The sequence below is a fragment of the Tupaia chinensis genome, unplaced genomic scaffold (genome assembly GCF_000334495.1).
Source record: "Tupaia chinensis unplaced genomic scaffold, TupChi_1.0 Scaffold000407_4, whole genome shotgun sequence".
Classification (NCBI taxonomy): domain Eukaryota; kingdom Metazoa; phylum Chordata; class Mammalia; order Scandentia; family Tupaiidae; genus Tupaia; species Tupaia belangeri.
In genome coordinates, this window is record NW_006159912.1 from 3,824,334 (window position 1) to 3,848,673 (window position 24,340).

The 24,340-nt window shown below is 39.5% G+C and overlaps 1 protein-coding gene across 1 annotated transcript in view; it reads right to left on the bottom strand.

The window, feature by feature from the left end:
• AATF (apoptosis antagonizing transcription factor) overlaps positions 1–24,340 on the bottom strand; it is a 156,799-nt gene that overhangs the window by 25,344 nt on the left and 107,115 nt on the right. The window contains exons 9-11 of the mRNA XM_027774172.1: positions 20,237–20,304; positions 18,320–18,400; positions 5,847–5,918 (exon numbers count right to left, since the gene is read on the bottom strand). Of these exons, the coding sequence (XP_027629973.1) occupies positions 5,847–5,918; positions 18,320–18,400; positions 20,237–20,304 (221 nt within the window). The remainder of the gene's footprint in view (positions 1–5,846; positions 5,919–18,319; positions 18,401–20,236; positions 20,305–24,340) is intronic.

The window sequence follows — 24,340 nt, forward strand, 5'->3', positions numbered from 1 at the left end:
TTGACCAGAAAGGAACCAAGGGAGAGAGAGGGGGGGGGGTGATAAAGCAAGCTGCCTGGTCTTGGATTTGAACCGCGGTCAACCATGTGGGAGTCCAGCACTCTTAACCACAATGCCACCTGCCAGCCACAATAGCATATTTTTTAAAAAGGCACCATATTTGTCATATATATCTATTTATTCAATGGAATCACAACGTAGTATTTCTGTTGCCTATTTATCCCACTTAACGTTATGTTAATATATATAGCTCTACTTTATCCTTTATCCATTGCTTAAATTTTTAAATTTACAATCTATCAGTATATCTTTTTAGTATACAATATGAATTTCAAAGTATGCATGCAGTACATAACAAATGAATCAAGGATTTTATATATATCATTTTCAGAGACCTTTACATTGTCTGTTAAATATTTCTTGTAATTTTACTTAATGATTTTACTGTTTTACTTAACTATTTCCCTATTGATGGCTATTGGAATTGTTTCTTATTTTTCTCTATAATAAACAATGTTACAATAAAGATCCTTGACACAAATGTATTTGGCAACTAGCCATTTCCTAAGGGCAGCACCTAGAAGATTTTTCTGGGTCAATAGATATATTAGGTCGTTGGGAAAGTCACGATGCATTTTTCTGTTTTTCTACGCAAAAATGCATCATGACTTTTCCGACGACCCAGTATATAGCACACCTTTAAAAACACTTTGCCAATTACATTCCCAACAACAGTACATGCAAGTGCTGTTTCCCCACACCATCAATACTGGAGGTTGCCAATCCTTTTAATGCTGCCCAACTTAATAAGGGAAAAATGAAATTTCATTATTTTAATCTGCATTACTTTGATTAATGAGGTTGAAAGTCTATGTTTTCTGACGATCTCAAATTTTTCTTTCATGATCTTTAAGTTTGCTAATTGACATGCATTGCCCATTATTCTTGTGGGGACACTTTAGAGATTTATAAAAACTCTTCCCATAGTAAATACATCCTTTACTGAAATTTGTTGTTCCAGTTTGTCATTTACCTATTAACCTTTTTTTAATGCCTTTTTTCAGTGTGATTTTGTGTAGTTGGTTCTATCAATATTTTCCCTAGTGGTTTCTGGCCCTGGTGTCATGCTTATAAAATTTTTAAAATAATTTTTAAAAAAATGTCTATTCGCACATGCACACACCAAGGAGGATACATACGTAACTTAGCAAAACCAAAACATGCACTTGAGAAAAGTGGTATGCAGTAATACTGATACTCTAACACTGAAGGATATTAAGTTTACCATTTGTGGAAAAGAATACAATGATGCTGGATTATTTACACAGTACTAGATTCTTTTTTTCTTTCTTTTTTTTATTGCCTAGGGCATGTGCGCTCACAGGAGAAAGAAAGAAAGAGAAAGCACCCCATAATGGGGTATGGTCGTAATCAATCCCTTCTCCATTTCCCCATCCTGTCAGGATTTGGGGTACGCAGGTGCTCACATGCCCAGTGTGCTTTTCAAGCTGCCAGGGATGTGAACTGTGGTCAGCCATGTGGGATCAGAGCTTCCTTAACCACTTGGGCTGGCCCAAGTACTAGATTATTTCTACTTTAGTTTTTCTACCACAGATAAACAAAGCAAGAAAAGCTACTACTGCCTGCCTCCTTCTAGAGATAACTGACAATATCTATTGGCCCTGGAGATGGTGATACCAGAAGCGGAAAGAGCGAATACCCAGTTCCTGTACACGCTGTTAATCTGGCCTATTCAGATTGCAGAGTTTAAGCAGTAATACGTCTGTATGCCTCTGTCCTAGGAAACACAATGGCAACAGAGTACACTTGGGAAAAGACAAATGCTTGGTCCTCTAGACAGAACTGTTACTGAATTCCTTGTCAAGTGGCTAAACCAGCTGGAGAACAATGCTGATTAATTAACTATTAATCAACAAGATGAAGGCTTTCCCTCCATAAATACCAAATGCCACAAGGACTATTACACAGTAAACGCCTCCCTAAGCCCTTTTCCCTTGCCTGCTCTGAAGTGGCAACATAACACCGCTCTGGCCAATGAAATACAAGAAAAAGTTTGCTGGGGGGGACTCTAAGGAAGTTTCTACTTATCTGATTAAAAAGCAAACAACAAACATAGATAGAGCCAGCACTATTCCTTACCCTTCTTCTCGCCCTGAATTTATATTTCGTGGCTAAAGCTGCAGCAGCCATCCTGAGACCATGGGGAAAGATCCAGATGCATTGGCCCTTACTAATATCATTAATAAGCAAAAGCCACTGCCAACAAGTGCCTACCATTCCTAGAATTAGCTTGTCAGAAAAACACCCTGCCATTTGCTTATACCTTCAATCAGGTGGGTTTTTTTTTTTTTTTTCAGACCAAGCCTAAATTAATCCTAGTCATTTTATTTCTTTTTTAAAAAATAATCTTATCAAATTATTTGTTTATTTAGTTTACAGTTATTTTAAAATTTGCTATAGGGCACATATAGTGACCAGAGAGAAATGAGAGAAAGAGATACGAGAGAGAAAGTGAGAAAGCAAGCCATCAGGTCTGGGACTCAAACCGTGGTTAGCCACATGGGAGTCCAGTGCCTCAATCACTGTGCCACCCATTAGCCATCCTACTCATTTTCTAATACGTTTTTTTAAAAAATTTCCTTTATTCATGATAAAAACAGGTGCATGAGAGGGGGATAGAGAAAGAGAGAGATAAGCACCCTTTACAGGGTCTGGTCATTGCACAAGCCCTTCTCCTCTAGTCCTCCAGCCCGTCAGATCTTGGGAACCCAATTCAGCCCAGTTAGCCTGGGTATCCAAACTACCACTGCCATACAGGAACCAGCTTCTCTTGGGCAGCACATTACAATTGCACTATGGAGCTGGCCTTCAAGTCATCTTTTGTGTAGCATGCAGTAGACTCTCAAAATTTTATGAGTGAATACAGGTGAGATTCGGGAAGGCTAACTGCTCCTGGGGAATTAGGTGATTCAAAAAAATCTCAACCAGGAATGACAGAAAATTGATTTCTAAATGATTTAGTGGCACAGCATTCAAAAGATGCCACTAATATTTAAATCAGGTTTCATTCTATACCTGGGACAATAATGTAACTTCTTGGTTTGGTTTAAATTTGAAATATGTAGTCCTTCTTTGTTACTGATGTAATTTTTTTATGTCATCCTGACAGGAAATCAAAGTGCACTCATTTTACTCTACAACTTCTAAATAGACTAAATCCAGAAAGGAGTTTAATAAACAGCCATACCCAGACATTCACTTACACAATATGGGTGAGCACATGGGGTCACAAAGATCTAAATGTACTCGGAACCATCCATAAACTGTTTCACACTCAAAGAACTGGTGAGCCAAAGGAAAAATAATTGTGTCTGCCTAAACTTGCAGATTTATTAATACCACTTTTTAAGCAGACGGCGTGAGAGCTGACAGAGTCTGGTAACAAACTAAATATAATCATGTACCACATAACTGCAGACCAGTCAGTAGCAGGCCCCATATGGGATGATGGTTTTATAAGATTTAACCATACAACCTAGCTGTGTAGCAGGCTATACCAGTAGGTTTGTGTAAATATGTTTGCACAATGACAAAGTCCCCTAATGACATTAAATGACACATGGCTGTACTCTCGAATGAGAAGGTTCTATGAAGTTTAAGGGATAGAGCTGGCAAAACCACCACGTGCCTACACTATGACCAATAATTTCATTTGCTCAATATTTATGTTTAAAAATGGTTACCATACCATTATTTACAACAATTAAAAATTATTTAAGTTTTCATCAATCAATGAATGGCTAAAAACATGAAAGTATGAGTAAGTTATTCTTTGGGGAAGAGTTTTTTTTTTTTTGGCTATAGGGCATGTACACTTGCTAGAGAGACAGAGAGAGAGGCAAAAGACAGAAATCGCCCCCTGGGGGGGGATGGCCACACTGCAATCCCTTCTCCTCCATTTTCCTCTTGGAACCTTGGGAATGTATGCACATGCGCCCAGCTTAAGTTTTAAGCCATTGGATCTAGGACTTGAACTGCAGTCAACTACATGGGGCTCCAGTGGCATAACCATTACGTCATCTGCTGGTCCTTGCAGTTATCTGAATTTTTTAAATTATTTTGAATGACATGAAATGCTCACAGTATACAACATAAATAAATAAATAAAGGGATATACTGGGTTGTTGGAAAAGTCATGATGCATTTTTGCACAGAAGAATATGCCATGACTTTTCTGCTGGCCCAGTAATTTCTATAATATAAAAAAGAAAAACAATATACTGAAAGGAAACTTACAGAAACTAAAAGATGTTCTGAAATGTTAGCAGTAGTTCTTGTCCATGTAGATGTACATGCATACGCACACACTTCCTAGCTCTGTACACTGAGATGCCCTAGAAACAATGAGCACCCCTACCCAGAACTTGGTTTCAAAATACCATTGTCTACTCAAAGGAACTAAGGCTCCTTTAAGAAAAGACTGATTTCTGGGGCTGGCAGGTCGTGTGGTAGTTAAGGGCGCTGACTCCCACATGGCTGACTGCGGTTCTAGTCTTGGACTTGGTAGCTTGGTCTCTCACTGTCTCTGTCTCTCTCTCTCTCATTCTGTCTCTCTCTGATAAAATTAAAGTAAATAAATAAAGTTAAATAAAAATAATTATTAAAAAGGAAAAAAAAAAAAAAAAAAGAAAGGAAGGAAAGACTGATTCCACAGCTCAAACAGGGGAGGTACAAGATGAGCCTCAAACATCTTATGCAATAAAGTAAAGTACTCAATGATTGAGGACATCTCAAAAAATTACAAGCCAGTTCTTAAAAGGAGCTTCCACTAATCTGGGACAATTTTAACAACAAGATAAATATAACTCATTGAACAAAATAGGAAAGTACGAGGCATATGGGTATAAATGAACAAATGAATGGTAAACAAATGAAGGAGAAGGGGTAGCAAGCTCCTCATTATGGTAGAATGTCAATTAATAAATACACCAAAAAATATTTTAAAAAAGATTATCTCTGGGACAGCAGAGGGTGTGGTGGTTAAGGTGCTAGATCCTACATAGCTGACTCAGTGGTTCAAGTTCCCAACCTGGTAGCTTGAAAACATGTTGGATGCATGTTTGCCTGTGCCCCAAATCCTAAGAGAATGGAGGAAAAGGGACTACAGTGTTGCCATTCCCCCTGGGGCGGGGGGCCGTCCTCACTTTCCCTCTCTCTGCCTCCCTCTGGTAAGCACATGTGCCCTATAGCAAAAACCTTTAAACACACACACACACACACACATGCACACACATATACATGTAAACACACACATACACACACACACACACATGTGTACATGTATATATGTATATTCCTTTCCCTATCTTGTTTCAGCTTTATAAAGTGAACATACTCTTTTGTGGAAACATTCATAATCCTCAACAGCAGACTCAACAAACACAACATATGCACATCTGTAGAGCAAGTTTTAGAGCCATTTGAAGTAGAAGAGCAGATGCACAAAACTCCCAAACACAGAGAGCAAACATCTGCGCTGTCCTGCTCCTCTGTCCTAGACAGGAGCTCAGATGTCCTAGGCAGGTGGCCTGAAGTTAAAAATAAAACAAATCAAACACCAGAGGCACTGCTGAGATTTACGGAAAGTTTTGATTTGATTTTACAGTAATTATGGAAGTGAAGAAATGTGACAAGGAGCCTTGCTATGATGCCAATGACAAATGGTTAACTGATAAGAAGAAGGGGAGAGGGCAACAGGCTGTAGAATAGGTCAATATCAGGCTGTCATGAAGCCATTTGAGACATATAATTAATCTATTACTCACCTGGCATCATCATTCATTGTAGTCTGGTCAATAGGGGCCATGAAGCTCAGTAACTTGCTAAGGACATGAAACCTAAAGAAAGCAGGAAACAAATAGGCAGTAACATTAGTAACTATTAACCTAGAAAAAGAAACACACTCTTACAAGTTAACATACTCCAGAACTGATCACGGGAACATCTGGCTCCACAGGGGAACAGGGAAAAAACTCATAGGCACTTACCACTCACAAGAATATTTTTCCTTTTTCCTTAGCGCTATAGGAAAAAGTCTAACAGCACACTGTAAATGACAGCAGTCGAACACAGATCCAATCAGTTCCCCCCAAAAGTAGATAGATACACTTGTGCTTAAGCAAAGCTTTACACATTAGTCCAAATAAGACAATGAGAACCTGACCACCCCATTTTCCCTCTAGGTACATCTTTTTTTTTTTTTGGAGAGGTTTTTCACTATAGGGCGTGTGCACTCGCCAGACAGACAGAGAGAGACATTAGAGACAGAAAGTGAGAAATCACCCCTCGGGGGGGATGGTCACGCCGTAACGTAATCCCTTCTCCTCCATTCTCCTCTCAGGATCTTGGGCACGCACACACACACGCCCAGCGTGAGTTTTAAGCCACCGGGTCTGGGAGGTGAACCGCGGTCGACTACGTGGGAGTCCAGCGACATAGCCATTATGCTAACTGCTGGTTCCCCTCTAAGTACATCTTAACTGTTCAGTGTCATTAGAGCTAACTACTGGCAACAGAGTCAGTATTGCCATCACATCTGAATGCAGTACCTCCCTTAACCATCACTCACTGGCACTGGTTCCCTGAGTCAGAAAATTTTCTGTAACTGCACATCATCTCCAGGCACTAGCTCCACTATCTTTCATTTCCCCCAACTTTAAATGAATGAGCACAACAGAGCTCATGACAAGGTTAATTTCTTGATCTTTAGTCAAGTTGTTATGGGCACTTAAGTTACATCACCGACATTTCCTGGCTAAAACGGTATTTTTATACAAAGTGCTTTGAGATTCCTGGTGAAAGGGGCTGAACAAATATATGACCAAATTATACCAAGAGAATTCAGAGAGGCATCCCTTTCTATTCATTACAATGGAAGAGGCACATAGGAACACACACACACAGACACACACACACACAGTGAGCCCTTGAACAATGCAGTGGTGAGAGGCGTTAATACTCCCAGGTATAATTTTTGACTGCCCCAAAACTTAATCACTAATAACCTACTACTGACTGGAAACCTTGTGGAAACATAAACATCCAATTAACACAGTCTGTATATATTATAGGTACTACATGCTATAGTTTTATAATAAAGCTAAAAAAGAGAAAATCTTAAGAGAAACTACATTTACAATATTTATTGGGAAAAAATCTGCATATAAATAGACCCATGCAGTTTAAATCCATGTTGTTCAAAGGTCAACTGTATTGTATATGTATATACATAATTATACAGGCACACACACATAGACATATATAAATACATATATATTATGTGTGTATATATATACATATGTATTTCTATATATTTATAAACTTATATTTATATGTGTGTGTGTATATATATATATATATACACACATATATATGTATATATATATATATGTGTATATATATATATATAATTCTAACAAAAAGAAAATTACTTGAGCAAAATGCTACCCACAAACAAAAATATATTTTTGTGTGCATGCTTTAAAATTTTAGAAAGATTTTTACACTTCATTTTTTTTTTAAGAATTGTTTTATTTAGCTATTTATTTATTTATTTAAATTTGATCAGAGAAAGACAGAGAGAGAGTGAGAGAGAGAGAAAGTGAGAAAGTAAGCCACCAGGTCCGAGACTTGAACCATGGTCGACCATGTGGGAGTCCGGTGTCCTTAACCACCATGCAGCCTACTGGCCCCTAATCTTTCTTGTTTTATATTGGGTCTCACCATGTTGCTCAGGCCAGTCTCTAGCTTGCAACCCTGCTGCTTTGGCCTCCCCAGTCCCTGGGATTGCAGGTGCTCCCCTACCATGCTGGCTGCACATCAGATAATTTGATTCTCAATTGTATCCTCACAGCTAGGCCTCCCAAACTGCATTATTTCTCTCAACAAATGGAATTTCACAAGAATAACAGTGATGAGATTTTCCCATTACAAAAGTAATAGAATAAATCATTACAGAAAATTTGGAAAACAAAGAACATGCTAAAAATGCAGTTCCTCTACCTGAGGAGAAACAACTGTAGTTACCACTTTGATAGCTATGTGGATTTTACACAGTGATACACACACACACACACACACACACACACACACACACACACTTTCTCACTCAGTATTCTAAACAATACCTGAGTGACTACATACACTTCCAGGAGTGGAAGTACTATATTTTTCATATTTTTGAACATTTATACTGCTTGTAATTCTTCACTTTTTATAAGATGAAAAACAAACAAACAAAAAACTATGTATAAAACTTGGTATGCTGGGTGTCTTAAAAGTCTGTCTTATGCTCTAATCATAAAAATTAATAAATAGCTCTTTTTCTAAAGTTTACTTATTTCATGAGAGACAACTACCCTTGTCAGGGTCTCATTATGCCTTAATTGTTCTCCTTGCCTTCTGGTCACCCAGGATCACAAATGCACCCCTGGGTAGGCACCTGGTATTTTTCGGTACACCCAGGATTCAAACCTAGGACCTTCCTATTATGGCCCCAGTGTTTTATAGTAGTGGCCTACCACCTGCGTCACCACAGTCAGGCTGAAAAATTACTATATAATTTTTATTAAAAGAATCCAAATACAGAGAACTGAAAAGTTCCCTATAGTCTATCCTGAAATAATCATTGTTTGAAACTTAAGTTTGAATGTAGCTTTCATGTTTAAATATAAATGTAATATATTCTTAACATAAAAATGATGTTGTAGTATACTTACTATTCTGTATTATGTTTTTTCTCTATTGAACCACATAGCATAGCCCACTCTTTTTCATAGTTTCATAGTATTGTGTCAATGCATTGTAACTTCTTTATTAATATTCTATTGGTAGACATTTATACAGCCTTTCCTCTTTTAAAAACGTACTAAACAGACCCGGCTGCAGTGACACAAGTGGGAGGTCTGCTGTGCCATTGCTGGGGCTGCATGGGAGGAGGTCCGGCTTTCCTTCTTGGTCCATCTTGAACTGACCAGTGGTATGCACCTGTGGCCCTACCTGACTGGGAAGGTGGGGCAGAAGGGGCAGAGGACAGCAACATGTGACACTGTTATAAGTACCTCTCTTGGGTCAGCAGGTGGTGCAGTAGTTAAGGTGCTAGATTCCCTCATGGCTGACCATGGTTCAAGTCCCGGATCCAATGGCTTGAAACTCATGCCAGGCACACATGTGGGAGCCCAAAATCCTGAGAGGAGAATGAAGGAGAAGGAATTATGGCATGGCCATCACGCCTAGGGGGTAATTTCTCACTTTCTCTCTCTCTGTGTCTCTGGTGAGCGCACATGCCCTATAGCAAAAAATCTGTCTTAAAAACACAAACCAAAGGGATCAGCAGTTAGTGTAATGGCTATGTCACTGGACTCCCATGTAGTCGACCACGGTTCACATCCCGGCTCACATCCCAGTGGCTTTAAACTCACGCCAGGCGCGTGTGCGTGTGTGTCCAAGATCCCAAGAGGAGAACGGAGGAGAAGGGATTGCGGCATGGCTATCCCCACTGGGGGGTGATTTCTCACTTTCTGTCTCTCTGTCTCTTTCTGTCTGTCTGGCGAGCGCACGCACCCTATAGCAAAAACACAAACAGAAAAATCCCCCTCTCTTTTTTTACTTCCTTGCTCTGTCCCCCCCTTTTCAAAAAAAAAAAAAAAAAAAAAATCCAAAACATGTCAAACAATACCCAAGTAAACATCACTATACATAAATTATTCTGTTTATTCATGTATTCCTAGGAGATAAATTTTGAAACGTGAAATTGTTAAATTGAAAGGTATGCTTATGTAAAATTAAAAGAATGAACCAAAATACCTTCCCAGAGGTTGTTGTGTCCATGTATGAAAGTATAAAAATTTACATAACCTTCTACTTAAATATACAGTATAAATACTGTTAACTAATGTCTTCGGGCTTCACCAAACTTCATGTCCATGTGAAAAAATGAACACTATTTCTGACTATGACCAAAGATTTCATTCACTTTTGGACAAAGACCATGAACTGTGGAGTTGCGCTGTCCAATGCAGTGGCCAATAGCCACATGCGATGACTGAGTATTTGAATTGAGATGCACTATCATTATAAGACACACACCAGATTTTGAAGAATTAGATCGAAAAAAAAAAAAAAGAATGTAATATGTATTTTTCATCATTTTTTTAATAATAAATTATTGAAAAAATTTTTTACATATTGGGTTAAAATGAATTTTTTCATTTCTTTTTTAATAATTATTTTATTTATCTTTATTTTATTTTTAATTTGACCAGAGGACAGAGTGAGAGAAAGAGAGGAAATGAGAAAGCAAGTCACCAGATCCAGGACTAGAACTGCAGTCAGCTATGTGACAGCCCAACTTAACAACCACCATGCCACCTGCTGGCCCTGGTAATGTGTTCTTTCAAAAAAAAAAAATAATAATAATTCCAATTGTTATTATCATTTTTTAATTTGACCAGACAGAGATAGAGAGAGAGAGAAGGAAAGTGAGAAAGAAAGCCTCCAGGTCTGGGATGTGAACAGCTGTGGCCATGTGAGAATCCAGCCTTTTAACCTACCACACCACCTGCCGGCCCCTGCTTTTGGTTCAGTGATTTTTGCCTAATCTCAGTGCTGCTGAGAAAGGGTCCATGTTTTAAACCCCTTTTACCAACCACACAAAGAAAAGAGAAGTATAATTCTGTTGTAGAAGAATAGACCAAAATAGTAAGACATCTTGTGATTAAAAGACAAAGATTTATATGATAATTTCTGATTTTACCATGACTAAATACATTTTTATATAATATTGTGTAAAATATTGATAACCACCGATTATAATTATTTCCAAAACACAAAATATTTCTTTTTTTTGGAGAGGTTTTTGCTATAGGGTATGTGTGCTCGCCAGACAGACAGAGAGACAGAAAGCAAGAAATCACCCCCCAGGGGGGATGGTCATGCCGCAATCCCTTCTCCTCCATTCTCCTCTCAGGATCTTGCGCACGCACACACACGTGCCTGGCATGAGTTTAAGCCACTGGGTCCGGGACTCAAACCGCAGTCGGCTACATGGGAGTTCAGTGACATAGCCATTACGCTAACTGCTGGTCCCTCTTCTTCTTTTTAAAATTTGCCAGAGGGTATGTCTGCTCACCAGAGAAAGGAGAGAGAGAGAGCGAGCACCCTTACCATGGGGCATGGTCATATTGCAAACCCTTCTCCATTTCTCCCTCCTTTTGGGATTTTGGGCACACCTGAACATACACCTGGCATATTTTTCAAGTTGCTGGGGCCAGGACACAAACTACTCAGTCAGTCAGGTGGGAGCAAGCTCCCTTAATCACCAGGCCATGGGCTGTTCTATTTCTTTTATGTATATATAAAATAAATTTATACATATATAAATAAAATTATTTCTTAGCAACCAATTAGCAAGATGCCATGCCCAGTTTGACTAGGCTATCACTTAAAGTGCTTTCACGAGTAGCATTAATCTTTGCTGTCACATTTCTTTCCAACCCTATCACAAAGAGCAAAAAATGGCTCAATGGCAGTATCAGTGGTGACAGCTGGCACACCTACCTGCATCTGAGGGGTTGAGGTGGTATCTGAAGGATTTCTCTACTTCAAAGATAGCGTTTTTCCCTTTGTAACAGAAACCATGCAAATATGCATCGTTTCTCCTCAAACTTTCGCCCACTGACTTCAGCATCCATTGGTGGATCCTGTCTGTAAAAATTACTACTGTAGTGTGTACCTACACTGTGGTGATTTTTCACTTCTCTCATTCCTTCTACCTGTTATACCTGAACTTGTGTTGTAACTTTTGGATGCCCATCATCTGGATTCCATACGACTTTTATGGGAAGTCCCTCAGTTTATGGTTTCTGGACTCCTACAGTATCTAGCAGCACCTCATGCACAGAAACTGATCACAAATGAACTGCCCCTGCACGACTTAATTTCTGAGGCACTGGGCCCTTCTGAGTCTTTTCTTTCTTTCTTTCTTTCTTTTCTTTTTTTTTTTTTTTTTGAGAGGTTTTTGCTATAGGGCACGTGCGCTCACCAGACAGACAGAGAGAGACATAGAGACAGAAAGTGAGAAATCACCTCCCAGGGGGGATGGTCACGCCGCAATCCCTTCTCCTCCATTCTCCTCTCGGGATCTTGGGCATGCACACACATGCACCCAGCGTGAGTTTTAAGCCACCAGGTCTGGGACACGAACCGTGGTTGACTACATGGGAGTCCAGTGACATAGCCATTATGCTAACTGCTGGTTCCCCCAACAGACTTTTCTTGACTCAAAAATCTATCCCTAAACTTGGATTTCTCAAAACGGTGTCAAATCTAACATATTCAGAGAGTGAATCCACTCTCTCCCTCAAAAAAAACGAAAACAGATTTCCTCTTTGTATGCTCTCTTTAACACATATCAATGAATGATACCAAACTTATCTAGTTCCCTCTGAAAATCTGGGAGTCATCCTAATCTTCTCACTTCCCTTCACCTCTTCACATACATCACTCTTAAGTATGAACTGCTCACCTGCAGAAAGGTCCCTCGATCCATCATAACCCTTTCCTTCTAGTATCTGCTCTCAGAACTTTCTAGTCCACTTCTATAAAAGCCCTAGATAGAGACAGAAAGTGAGAAATCACCTCCCAGGGGGGATGGTCACGCCGCAATCCCTTCTCCTCCATTCTCCTCTCGGGATCTTGGGCATGCACACACATGCACCCAGCGTGAGTTTTAAGCCACCAGGTCTGGGACACGAACCGTGGTTGACTACATGGGAGTCCAGTGACATAGCCATTATGCTAACTGCTGGTTCCCCCAACAGACTTTTCTTGACTCAAAAATCTATCCCTAAACTTGGATTTCTCAAAACGGTGTCAAATCTAACATATTCAGAGAGTGAATCCACTCTCTCCCTCAAAAAAAACGAAAACAGATTTCCTCTTTGTATGCTCTCTTTAACACATATCAATGAATGATACCAAACTTATCTAGTTCCCTCTGAAAATCTGGGAGTCATCCTAATCTTCTCACTTCCCTTCACCTCTTCACATACATCACTCTTAAGTATGAACTGCTCACCTGCAGAAAGGTCCCTCGATCCATCATAACCCTTTCCTTCTAGTATCTGCTCTCAGAACTTTCTAGTCCACTTCTATAAAAGCCCTAGAATTATCTCTCTAAAATTCAAGTGTGATGACAACAGTCCTCTCCCTGTAATCTTTCAATGACCCATGACAGTGCACAGAAGAAAGTGTTAGCAGGGCCAACTGCATTCAGCTGCATCTCTGCCATTTCCCTATTTCCACCCAAAGTCTCTGCTCAAATTAATTGTAGTTCTCCAAATAAGCCCTACACTCTCTTTAGTTTGCAAATACAGTTTTGTACACAATACTCTTTTTGCCTTTCACTGGGCTCTTACTGGATTTCAAAGTGCAGATGTTGCTATAGAAAGCCTTCCTGAGCATAGTGCATTCCCTTGGGGTGGGGCAGGCTGTCTCCACTGTAGCACCAACCACATATGCTCACTGTCCACTTCTGCCTGCCATCTTCCCCAACCTAGGCTCCTCCAGGGCAGCCTGGGGGATTCCCAGTACCTAATATGGTTCTTAGAACATGAAAGGTACTAAAACTACTATATTCATTTTTTATATCTATGTTCTTCTTGAGAGAGAGAGAGAAAGACAAGCATCCTCAGAAGGCTTCCATGCTGTGATCCTCTTCCCCAGTCCTTCCCAGCTGACCAGGGTCATAGGGGAATGTGCCCAAAGTGTACAGGCCAAGCAAGGAACCAACCCCACAGTCTTCCAAATGGAGGCAGCTTTGCTGGAGCAGTGCACCACTACAGCACCACAGAGCTAGCCCTAACTTCCTGTATTGTAATGTTTAGCCCTGTTGAAATGGAATGTCCGTCTCTAGCCTCTCTGTGGCTAGAATAAGATTTTAATGCCTCTGGATATATGAGGATGTGTGGATCTCAATCACTATCAAAATGTTATAAGAGAAAAGGTATATAATTGCATTGACACATAACTCTAATGCATACTTTAATGAAGTTTTTTTTTCTGCTGTATTTCTAATTTAGGAATTTATTTTTTTAAAGTTCAATATTTTTTATTTATGTTTTAAGGGTTTTTTTTATTATTTTAATAGTTTAATGAAGTTATTTATTTTGCTTTTTAAAAGGACATGTGCACTCCCAGAGAGGAACAGGAAGACAGTGGGGGAAAAGAGAGACAGTGGAGGAAATCACCCCCCTGGAGGGATGGTCACACCATAATCCCTTCTTCTCCATTCTCCTCCTGGGATTTTGGGTACATATACACGTACCTGGGATATTTTTAAGCTGCCAGGCCCAGGACTCGAACGTGGTTAGCCATGGGGTAGTCCAGTGCCCTAACTACTGTGCCACCTGCTAGCCCCTAATAAAATCAGTTTAACAAATCATATTATAACAGAAGCAGTTACATTAAAACAAAATCTTGTTTTTTCCCCTACCTGATAAATAACACTTCTGGTCAATTTCTTTTGATTTAGGGGAGAGGAGGAATTCATGTCCTCCTCCTAAGTCATTTGCCACACTAGAACAGTGCTTATTTCTCCAACATTCATCCCGGTCTCTTAATCTGTGTTATATTTACAGTTACGGCCATTTATAATTACCTGATGAGCATTTTAATTTTACTATCAATCATCCAAAAACATTTTCTAACTGACTAATATCTACAAGACATTACACTAGATAATAAGTTTAGAATTGTCTTAAAGGATAAAGAAACATAATTCTTGACCTCAAAAGGGCACATAATATATGCACTTGCTTTGATACTTTTAAGATTCATAAAAATGGTGCAATGCAGTAATGGCATTTTTCCCCCTCTCTTAATATTTTTGAAAAGTATTTATCTGCAACAGCAATGCTAATGAACATAAAAGAAACCAAAGAGGGACCAACAGGTGGCAAGGTGGTTAAGGCGCTGGAGTTTAAAGAAATTCCTACATGGCCGCGATAGTTTGGGTCCCAAAATTCACAGCTTGGGAATCACACGAGGCACATGTGTGTTTGTGGCCAAAATCTCAGAAGGAGAATAGAGGAGAGTAGACTGCAGCATGGCCATCCCCTTTGGGGATGATTTCTCACTTTACCTTTCTCTGTCTCTTCCCAGTGAGTACACATGCCCTATAGCAAAAACCTGAAGAAAAATTTTAAAAAGAGAGAAACCAAAACCCTATGATTTTTGGATATCCACTATGTACCAGACATTCAAAAATTACTTCCTCTAATTCCCATCTATATAAAGTAGGGACTTTTTTTTTTTTTTTTAAGTTTTGGCTATAGGGCATGGGGGGTGGGATGGGTGTTGCTATGCTGCAATCCCCTCTCCATTTTCTTCTCAGGATTTTGGGCATGCATGGACATGTGCCTGGTGTCTTTTTTGACCCACCAGGTCCGAGACTCTAATCACACACTTGCCCATATGAAATACACCACCTTATCATTACACCACCTCCTGACCTAGTAGGGGTTATTATTTCCACATAGTAAATGAGAAAAGTAAGGCCCAGAGAGTAAATAACCATCAAAATCCAAACAGAAGCAGGATATGAGCCTGAGTACTCTGGTGCCCCCATGCCCATGATCAGACTAGCTGAAGCTTGTGTGGATTTCAGCATGAAGGTGTGTTGGGCATGTCTATCTTGCTCATTCTTTCTCATGGAAGAAAGAAATAAATAAACTTTATAAATAAGTGAATATTAGATAAGTCCACATTTGTATCAAGGGAATTTAATGACAGGTAGGGTCTAATAAGGTCCCAGGATTAGCTATCTACTTAAAACCACCGGAACGAAACAAGTTTAAGAAGTCCTTCAGTGTGTGCCTGAATTTCTTTGACACTGAGGCTTTGTGTGATGATATTGTTATTTCTTTTTTTAAAGTTTTACTTATTTTTTCCATGTGCAAGAGAGACAGAAAGAGAGGAAGACAAAAAAGGTAGGCACCGCCAATAGGCCCTTGATGCTGCGATCCACCCAAACTTCAGTCAGCCCTAGACCCTGGGGACACCCAGTGTACTCAGGGAGGGCTCTAGATGCAAACCCAGAACGCCCCCCAGTGGGCCAGCCTTACACATTTTGCTGCTACATTACCATACAGACCCTATTGTGTTTTACACAGACACACACACACAGTTACCAGAGATTTAAGTCTAAAAGTATAAAATTCCTACTCTTGCCCCTTCTCTTATATGATCATTGTTAGACTATTTTTTTTTAAATTTGCTAGAGAGCATGTCCCTAGCCCAGAGAGAGAGAGAGAAAGACAGTAAGAAAGCACTCATGGGGATGCAATCCCTTCTGTATTTCTCCTTCTGGGATTTCGGGCATACATGCACATGTGCCCAGAGTGCTTTTTAAACCACCAGGTCTAGGATTAAAACTGTACAGTCAGCCATTGAGATCTAGATCTTAACCACCTATGCTACCAACTGGCCCCCTTATCAAACTCTAAAGAACTCACAGAGTAGAAGATTTCTCTAGAATCAGAAATGTCTCTTTTTCTCATAAAAAGTTTATTTCTCTTCTCATTTCAGTACACTGTGAACATTCTCTGCAGTTGATCATTTCCATCTTTTTTAGCATATTGTGTACATGTATGGTATCATAAAAATGAACCAATATAACCCTATTCTAAATATGACTCCAGAGCAAGATTCTTATATTCGTCTATAGAAACCTTTTTTTGGTAGAAGTTTTTGCCTTAGGGACCACATGCGCACGCAAGAGAGACAGACAGATAGACACAGAGTAAGGAAGAAATCGCCCCCCCCAGGAGCAAAATGTAAAAGAATCTCCTCTATTCTCCTCCTGGGCTCTTGGGCATACATGCACACATGCCCAGCATGAGTTTGAAGCCACTGGGTACTGGACTCGAACCTCAGTCGGCCATGTGCCACACCATCTGCTGGCTCCTAGAAATCTTTTTTTTTTTTTTAAAATATTGCAGGCCAGCAAATGGAATGGTAGTTAAGGCACTAGACTGCCACAAAGCCAACTGCAGTTGAAGCCCCAGATCTGATACCTTGCTTTCTCATTTTCCCTCTCTCTGGTGAGTGCATGTGGTGTGTGGCAAATTAAAGAACAATAACAACAACAATAATAAATAAAATTAAATAAATAATCCTCTAAAAAAATATTTTCCAGTAGTGCATGTGCTTGCCAAAGAGAAACAGAGAGAAAGGAAAAGTGAGAAATCATCCCTTGGGGGATATCCAAGCCACAATCCCTTTTCCATTCTTCTCTTGGAATTTTGGGCACACACACCTGGTGTGTTTTCATTAAGCCACCAGGCCCAGGATTCAAACTGCGCAGTCAGCCATGTGGGATCCAGTCACTTTAACCTCCATATTATCTGCCGGCCCTGACCCCACCATTTTTAAAAACCAAAGACAATTTAAATTATCTTGCCTTTAAAGACCCTGTTAGGGATGCTTGTCCCTCTCATGAAAATAAATCTTTAAATAAGTATTTATTTGGGACCAGCAGATGTCTACGTCACTGGAATCCCATGTGGTTGATTGCAGTTCGAGTCCCGGACCTGGTGGCTTAAACTCATGCCGGGCGCGTGTGTGTGCATGCCCAAGATCCCGAGAGGAGAGTGGAGGAGAAGGGATTGCGGCGTGGCCATCCCACCTGGGGGGTGATTTCTTGCTTTCTGTCTCTGTCTTTCTGGTGAGCGCACACACCCTACAGCAAAAACCAAACAAACAAACAAAAAACCTCCCCCCCCCAAAAAAAAAAGTAATTATTTTTATTTCATTTATGACAGACTGGGTACCTGAGAGAGAGAGAAACTGTGCACGTGGTGAGGTGGTGAAGGGGTTGGAGAAAGCAGCACCTTGGACAGGCTCTCACAACACCCAGTCCCCTTTCATCAGCCATCTAGCACCTCTGGATCCTGAGCATACAAGCAAGCCTCAAATCCAGGGTTATGAACCCCTGTCAGACAAGTGGCTTCCAGGATTTCAGTTTGCTATTCAACTCTACTACCAAGCTGGACCTCTCTCTATTTTAGAGTAAGCAAAACTGAGTCACTAAAAATACTCAAACATAGTTTTAGATATTTTTCTTATCCTGAACAACAGGAAAGTCAGAAAAAAAAAAAAAAACTGAAGGATGACCTAACAGCCAAAATGTAAGAGAAGACATACAACATGCATTAAATTTTTTTTTCAAAATGTAACTCACCTAAGTTTTCTTCCTTTGCTAGCTTTCCTATCAACCTTCTTGTGGATTTTGCTTCGTAACTTCTGGATTGCAAGCCACTGTCTGGGAAATTTACAAGCAATGTTATGCATCACCACTAACAGAAATAGTTATACATATTGACAAATTGGATTTTTTTTCTCACTAACAACCCTGCAGAAAGAAATCATCTACTTATACCAAGTTCCTCAAGATATTCTGGGGCCAAAGCGACTAATCAATTGAGGAGGATTTGTGCAATGGTGAAAAACAAATGGCAGCTAGGAAATGCTACAGCAAATCTGGTTAACAATGCTCCTTAGTATTTGGAGTTGCTGTGACAAGCACTAAATCTACAGTCTGCAGGAAAACCCATCAAATTGAGTATAGCTACTTGCATTTTCTTTTAATGTTTTAGCTGTGCAGCATACTCTATTACTAATGTTGCAACTGCTAGTTGGCTTGAATACATGAATTCTTTAAATCTAAATTTCTCTTTACTAATACCCAAGTGCTTTCCCTGTGCCTACCAAGTTGTGCTAATTTTTAAATAATTATCCACTACTAATACTAGTTTTACAATCACTTTATTTATTTCATTTTCATTTCATCTAGAAATATTTCAGTACATGCTGCTGAAAGATAAGGACTCTTCCCTCCCTACTCCCCAGATATAACCTCAACACCATTATCACACCTAAAAAAGAAAGATAACAATTATTCTTTACTATCAAATATTCAGTCTTCAAGTTTCCTGGATTGTCTCAATTTTACAGTTGGTTTATTTGGACCAGGAGCCAAACAAGATTCACATAGTCTACAGTCATTCTAGATAAGAAGTAATTAATTTTTCAAATACAGGATATTGGGCTAAGAAAAACTTCTTAAGTTGCTCATATGAACAAATGTTTTTAAAAAGGGGGGAGGAGGAGAAACAGCAACAGCAGCTAGTCATCTTACCTGATTTATACCATGAAAACTCAACATCAGGAAAAAAAAAATCTAGGGAAATCCAATTACTGTAATCTTAATATAATCTTAATTACCATAATCTATTTTATTGTAAAGTCAGATAAATGTACAATATAATCACCACTTAAATGCAATTTGCTCTATTACATTAAATTTATAGTGAACTGCTCTCTATAACATTCTGGAGATGCAAGAAATATCAACATCCTACCCTAAAATTCAAATAGTAATTTTACTCAAATAAAATTATTTCATCAACACAAATTTTGCACTGCTTTCTCAAAACGTTGCTCTGCCCAGAATCCCACTCTGGCACTTGTGCTTTTGTTTCCTTTCATGCTTTTGCAAATGATGGCTCATGGCTATTTAAATGTACTCTATTCATTAGGTAGCACTCTAAACGCCCTTTTTATTTTCCAACCACAGGATGAAGCATACACACAAGAGCTTTCCTTCACTACTTTACATTCTACCCTGACATCTGGGTAATGCTGCCACGTCCCATTTCTAATTGTGCCGTAGCTTTTACTGAAGGGGTGGAGGTCTAAATTAGGGCAGACTTAACAAAGCAGATTCGACTGGGAGCAAGGAACCTGTTGTGCACAGTGACACATTCTGACAGCTGAGAACACACGTTTGGGTGGCTGCTTTTTATCCACTGGTCAGCAGATTGATATGGATACAATCACAACACAATCCAGCGAACAAAGAATATGAGGACCTTGGAAACAAAACAGACACATAGGTGTTTTATAATCTCTTTTCAAATTGCACTTAAGGCAATGTAGGGTAAACAATTAGTCACTTTGTCTTTCTAGCTCTAATTATCTTGCTTAACTTTGATAATTATAAGGTAAATCCTTGCCTTGGAGGTAGAATTAAGTGGACTCAGGGGGAGAAACTACTATATAGGCTGCTCACAAGACTAGAAAGTCATATATCAATTACCTTCCCATGGCCACCTGATCATTGGGATCCAAGGAGCTGGTCTTCCGCTCTATGAGTTCTCGAAGAAGCTAGGAAAAACAAAAGCAACTAATTTAACATCTCCCAGCACCAACTGACTTTAAAAGGGCACAGAAGGAATTCTGAATGGCATAGTGACAGCTCTAAAACTACGATCAATAAGGGACAACCCAGTGACAAGAGCCTGACTGAATTCCCATTAACCCTTTCATATTTATATATCTTTAAAAAGGTGACGACAGCAGTAGATGAGAATACAAGTCCATTTGGAAGACTTATTGTTCTGCAGTTCATTTCAAATGGATCAATGAGTGTGCAACATCCCCTTCATTGTTTTTATGATTAGTTTTGTTCGCCCCATCGATATCAATGGAGAATCTTTAAAAGGTCAGATGGGAAGGGCTACATGGCAAAAGGGAAAATGCAACCACTTCTCACCAATAGGATAATGGTGCATGGTTAACTTCTGAACTATAACCTCCAGCCGTCAGGAAGGTCTTCCTCAGGCAAAAGCCTATATAATTCAAAGTGTAGACTTCATCTTGCTTTCCAAAGACGCTACTCTATCATGTTTGCTATTAAGTGATTTAACCATACACAACATCGACACATTCACAGCCACAAAAATTTTAAGAAGGAATCCAAAGGAAGTCATGTAAGCATACTGCAAATACAACACACAGGACTAGTCTCTCATCTTACACAATTAACTCCACAGGAACTCTAAATTACTCTCCTACTCTTCTTTTAATCCTGAGTACTCCACTGCATCCAATCAAAGACTAAATCTGTACTTTTCACACAGACTTAAGAATCTGCATTGGACCTTAAAATAAATCCCAGGTGAAGAGAAGCAATGGATTTAAAAACATTAAAGGAGGAGAGTTTTAATTTATAATAAATGAAACCAGATATCACTTCTCCTACACTAATGCTATATGCAGAAAACTGGCAACAGAAAAAAAATTCCAAAAATCTAAGAGGAATCAAAGAGAATATGCCGAAATAAACTAGTTCCTCCTGCTAACCGTCTATTAATAACAGGGGTTTGACTTTAAAATGTGTTTCTTCGCAAAAATAAGAAATTATTTTGTAGATAAGGCACAGTAGTGATACAGGTATTTTGCCAAGTTAAACAGCTGAAGCCTGTGAGAAGATGGAGAAGAAAAGAATAAATTCCTGTGAAACTAGTCCGCTTTCTAATTTTCATTTGTTTATGTTAAGTAGGCACTGGAAGAAGTAAAACAAATGTATAAAAATCTTCATTTCTACAAGATGAATCTTTATTGCAAAAGGGAAAAAGATATCTCAATCGCAATTAAAAAACCTCCCAAGATATTTTTTCATTTGCTTATTTTAGACATTATTACTACAGCAATTACGTTTAAAAATGTGGGGACCAGAGGCCACCGGTTTATTATCACTAGAAAACAGCAAGCTGTTTCTCTACCCTGTTTATCTGATTGATTCCCAACATCTTTCTGGCAGCCAATCTATCAGTTTATCTCTCCTACTTCATCACAGTCACTTCTGGCAGCTAAATACAAGATCCAAATCCAGTGTTACACAGACATACGACACGGTAAACCTATGTAACACTGCTACTGTGTAAACAGCTGCCCTTAAGGCTAAGCAAAAATGGGCTTCTGGTTCCTAGTCAATATTCTGTCAAAGCAAGGTTGGGAGTAAGGGGGATTGAGAGGAGAGGTTAGTAATTAAAAGAAAAGAAGAAAGAAAAAATAAAAAGGAAGGAAAATAATGAAATGACTGCATTTCACTGCCCTTACCTTGTCCCAGACACACAGGAGATTACAACCACCATTCCTGGTTTTCCTAATCATCTCAGATCCCTTGACACTGGGGCAGTCACAGCCACTGGGGAGCTTGAGCTCAAGGAAGGCTGCCCTAGCACAACAGGGGCGATCCTCTGGAAGAGAGCCCCATATGTCCTTGCCGAAGGCTGGAAATTGGAGCTGCACAACTGCAGTGGCTCTATTACACGTGCGGTGGTCTGCAAGTCAAACACCAAGCTGCAGCGTTTGCTTGAGCACTCGGTGGACTATCTATACATATTCTGGGCTGTACTTTCCCTACCCAAGTTCTTCGCATGGCTGTTCTCAGTCATTTATGACTACGAGGGTTATTTTATTGGCCTACTTGGCTTGGTCTAGCTTATTCAGTCCAATATTTCAGAAGATTTGGTTGCGCTCAAGATAAAACTCAGAAAGCAACAACAAACAATTCCCGTGGCTATTACCATTTCCCACAGCTATCACTGTCTTTGGGTTTAATTTGATTAGGAAAGCTATTTTCAAAAATGTTGCTAAAAAATGAACCTTTAGGGCTACTAGCTGAAGAACTTAATTTTGCCTCTGAGTTAAATTTTTACAGCTTAACTTTATGAAGAAACTTTTTCACTAAACCTCAAGATTCTGTTATCATTAGTACAGGTTTTCATTTCAATGACGCAATATTTGTAATAATTTTCTATGTGACTTAGAAAACGAAGAGATGTATAGAATGCTTTTGTTCTATTATAATTTATCCAGATAATCAACTAAGAAACATATAACCATATCTCTAGTTCTAGGGGAAAATCACAGATGTAGTTAAGTTTTCAACTTAAACCCCCAAAACCTATTTTATCCATAACAACATAAATGAGGAATAGCATTGATCTATTCAGTATTTAATCAACATCTGTACTACTTGGATTAGAAAAACACATGCCAGGGCTGGCCATATAGCACAGTGATTAAATACTGTGCATAGAATGCTGGATCCCACATGGCCCACCACAGTTCAAATCCTGGCCCTGGTGGCTTGAAAAATACATCAGTGTGTGTGTGTGTGTGTGTGTGTGTGTGTGCGTGCGCGCGTGTGTGTGTGTGTGTGGTGTGTGTGTGTGCGTGTGTGTGTGTGTGTGTGTACACATGCCCCAAATACTGACGGGATGGCAGCATGACCATGCTCCCCTTTCCCCCACACTTTCTCTCTCTCTCTTCAGTAAGCACATGTACCCTCTGGCAATAAGGGAGAAAGGGAGAAGAGGAGAAGAGAGGAGAGGAGAAGAGAAGAGAGGAGAGGAGAGGAGAGGAGAGGAGAGGAGAGGAAAGAAGGAAAAACATGTACCACAATCAGTTAAAAATGGCAGACCGAACACATTAATTTATCTCTTCTGCCTTTTCAACAACTCTAAAAGATCATTGAGGAATAAAATAAATGTATTAAGCCACAAGAAAAAAGAGAGCTAATGAAAGCATATTTTGTAAATTTCTCTGAAACAGTACGGAGACAGAATAAAAGTTATCACCCAAGTGCTCAGAGAGAACGAAAGGTGAGAGTGGAGCCGACTAGGCCCATGGAACACCTGTGAGGGTCAGCTCACAAGTGGCAGTTACTGTGAAAGGTGGGAGGAGGAGGAATGGGGAGACCATTTGGGCCTTCTCCACTATCCCCATCATCCCACACAGTCAAATGACTAAGTACTTCTACCACCTCCTCTCACTAAGAGAAAAGAATTTTTTTAAAAAAAGAATCACTTATTTAATTTATTCATTCATTTATTTTAATTTGATCAGAGAGAGATACAGAGAGAGAGAGAGAGAGAGAAAGTGAGAAAGCAAGCCATCAGGTCTAGGACTTGAACTGTGGTTGGCCATGTGGGAGCATCCAGTGCCTTAACCACCATGCCACCTGCTGGTCTCTGAGAAAAGACATTTTATTCACTTGAAAAGCTTAGCCACTAAAGCTCCAGAATGGGGGTTATCAGGCAGAGAACAAGGCTGGGATGAGGTACCAGGAGAAAACTTTATGCTAATCTCACAGCCCTTCTGCCCCTTTCCTCTACCCTGTTTATAGGACGCTAACACCAAGCTGTATCATTTCTGGGGCAGGAAAGCATAAGAGTCTTTTTTGGAAAAACTGAATAGTTGTATCCTCTCCTCCCCAAAATAAGACTTCCAAATTGCTATGAACTGAGTGTATCTCCCAAAACTCCATGTTGGGGGCTAACTGGTGGCATGGTGGTTGAAGTGGCTGGATCCTACATGGTCAACTTTGTGGTTCAAGTCTCAGACCCAGTAG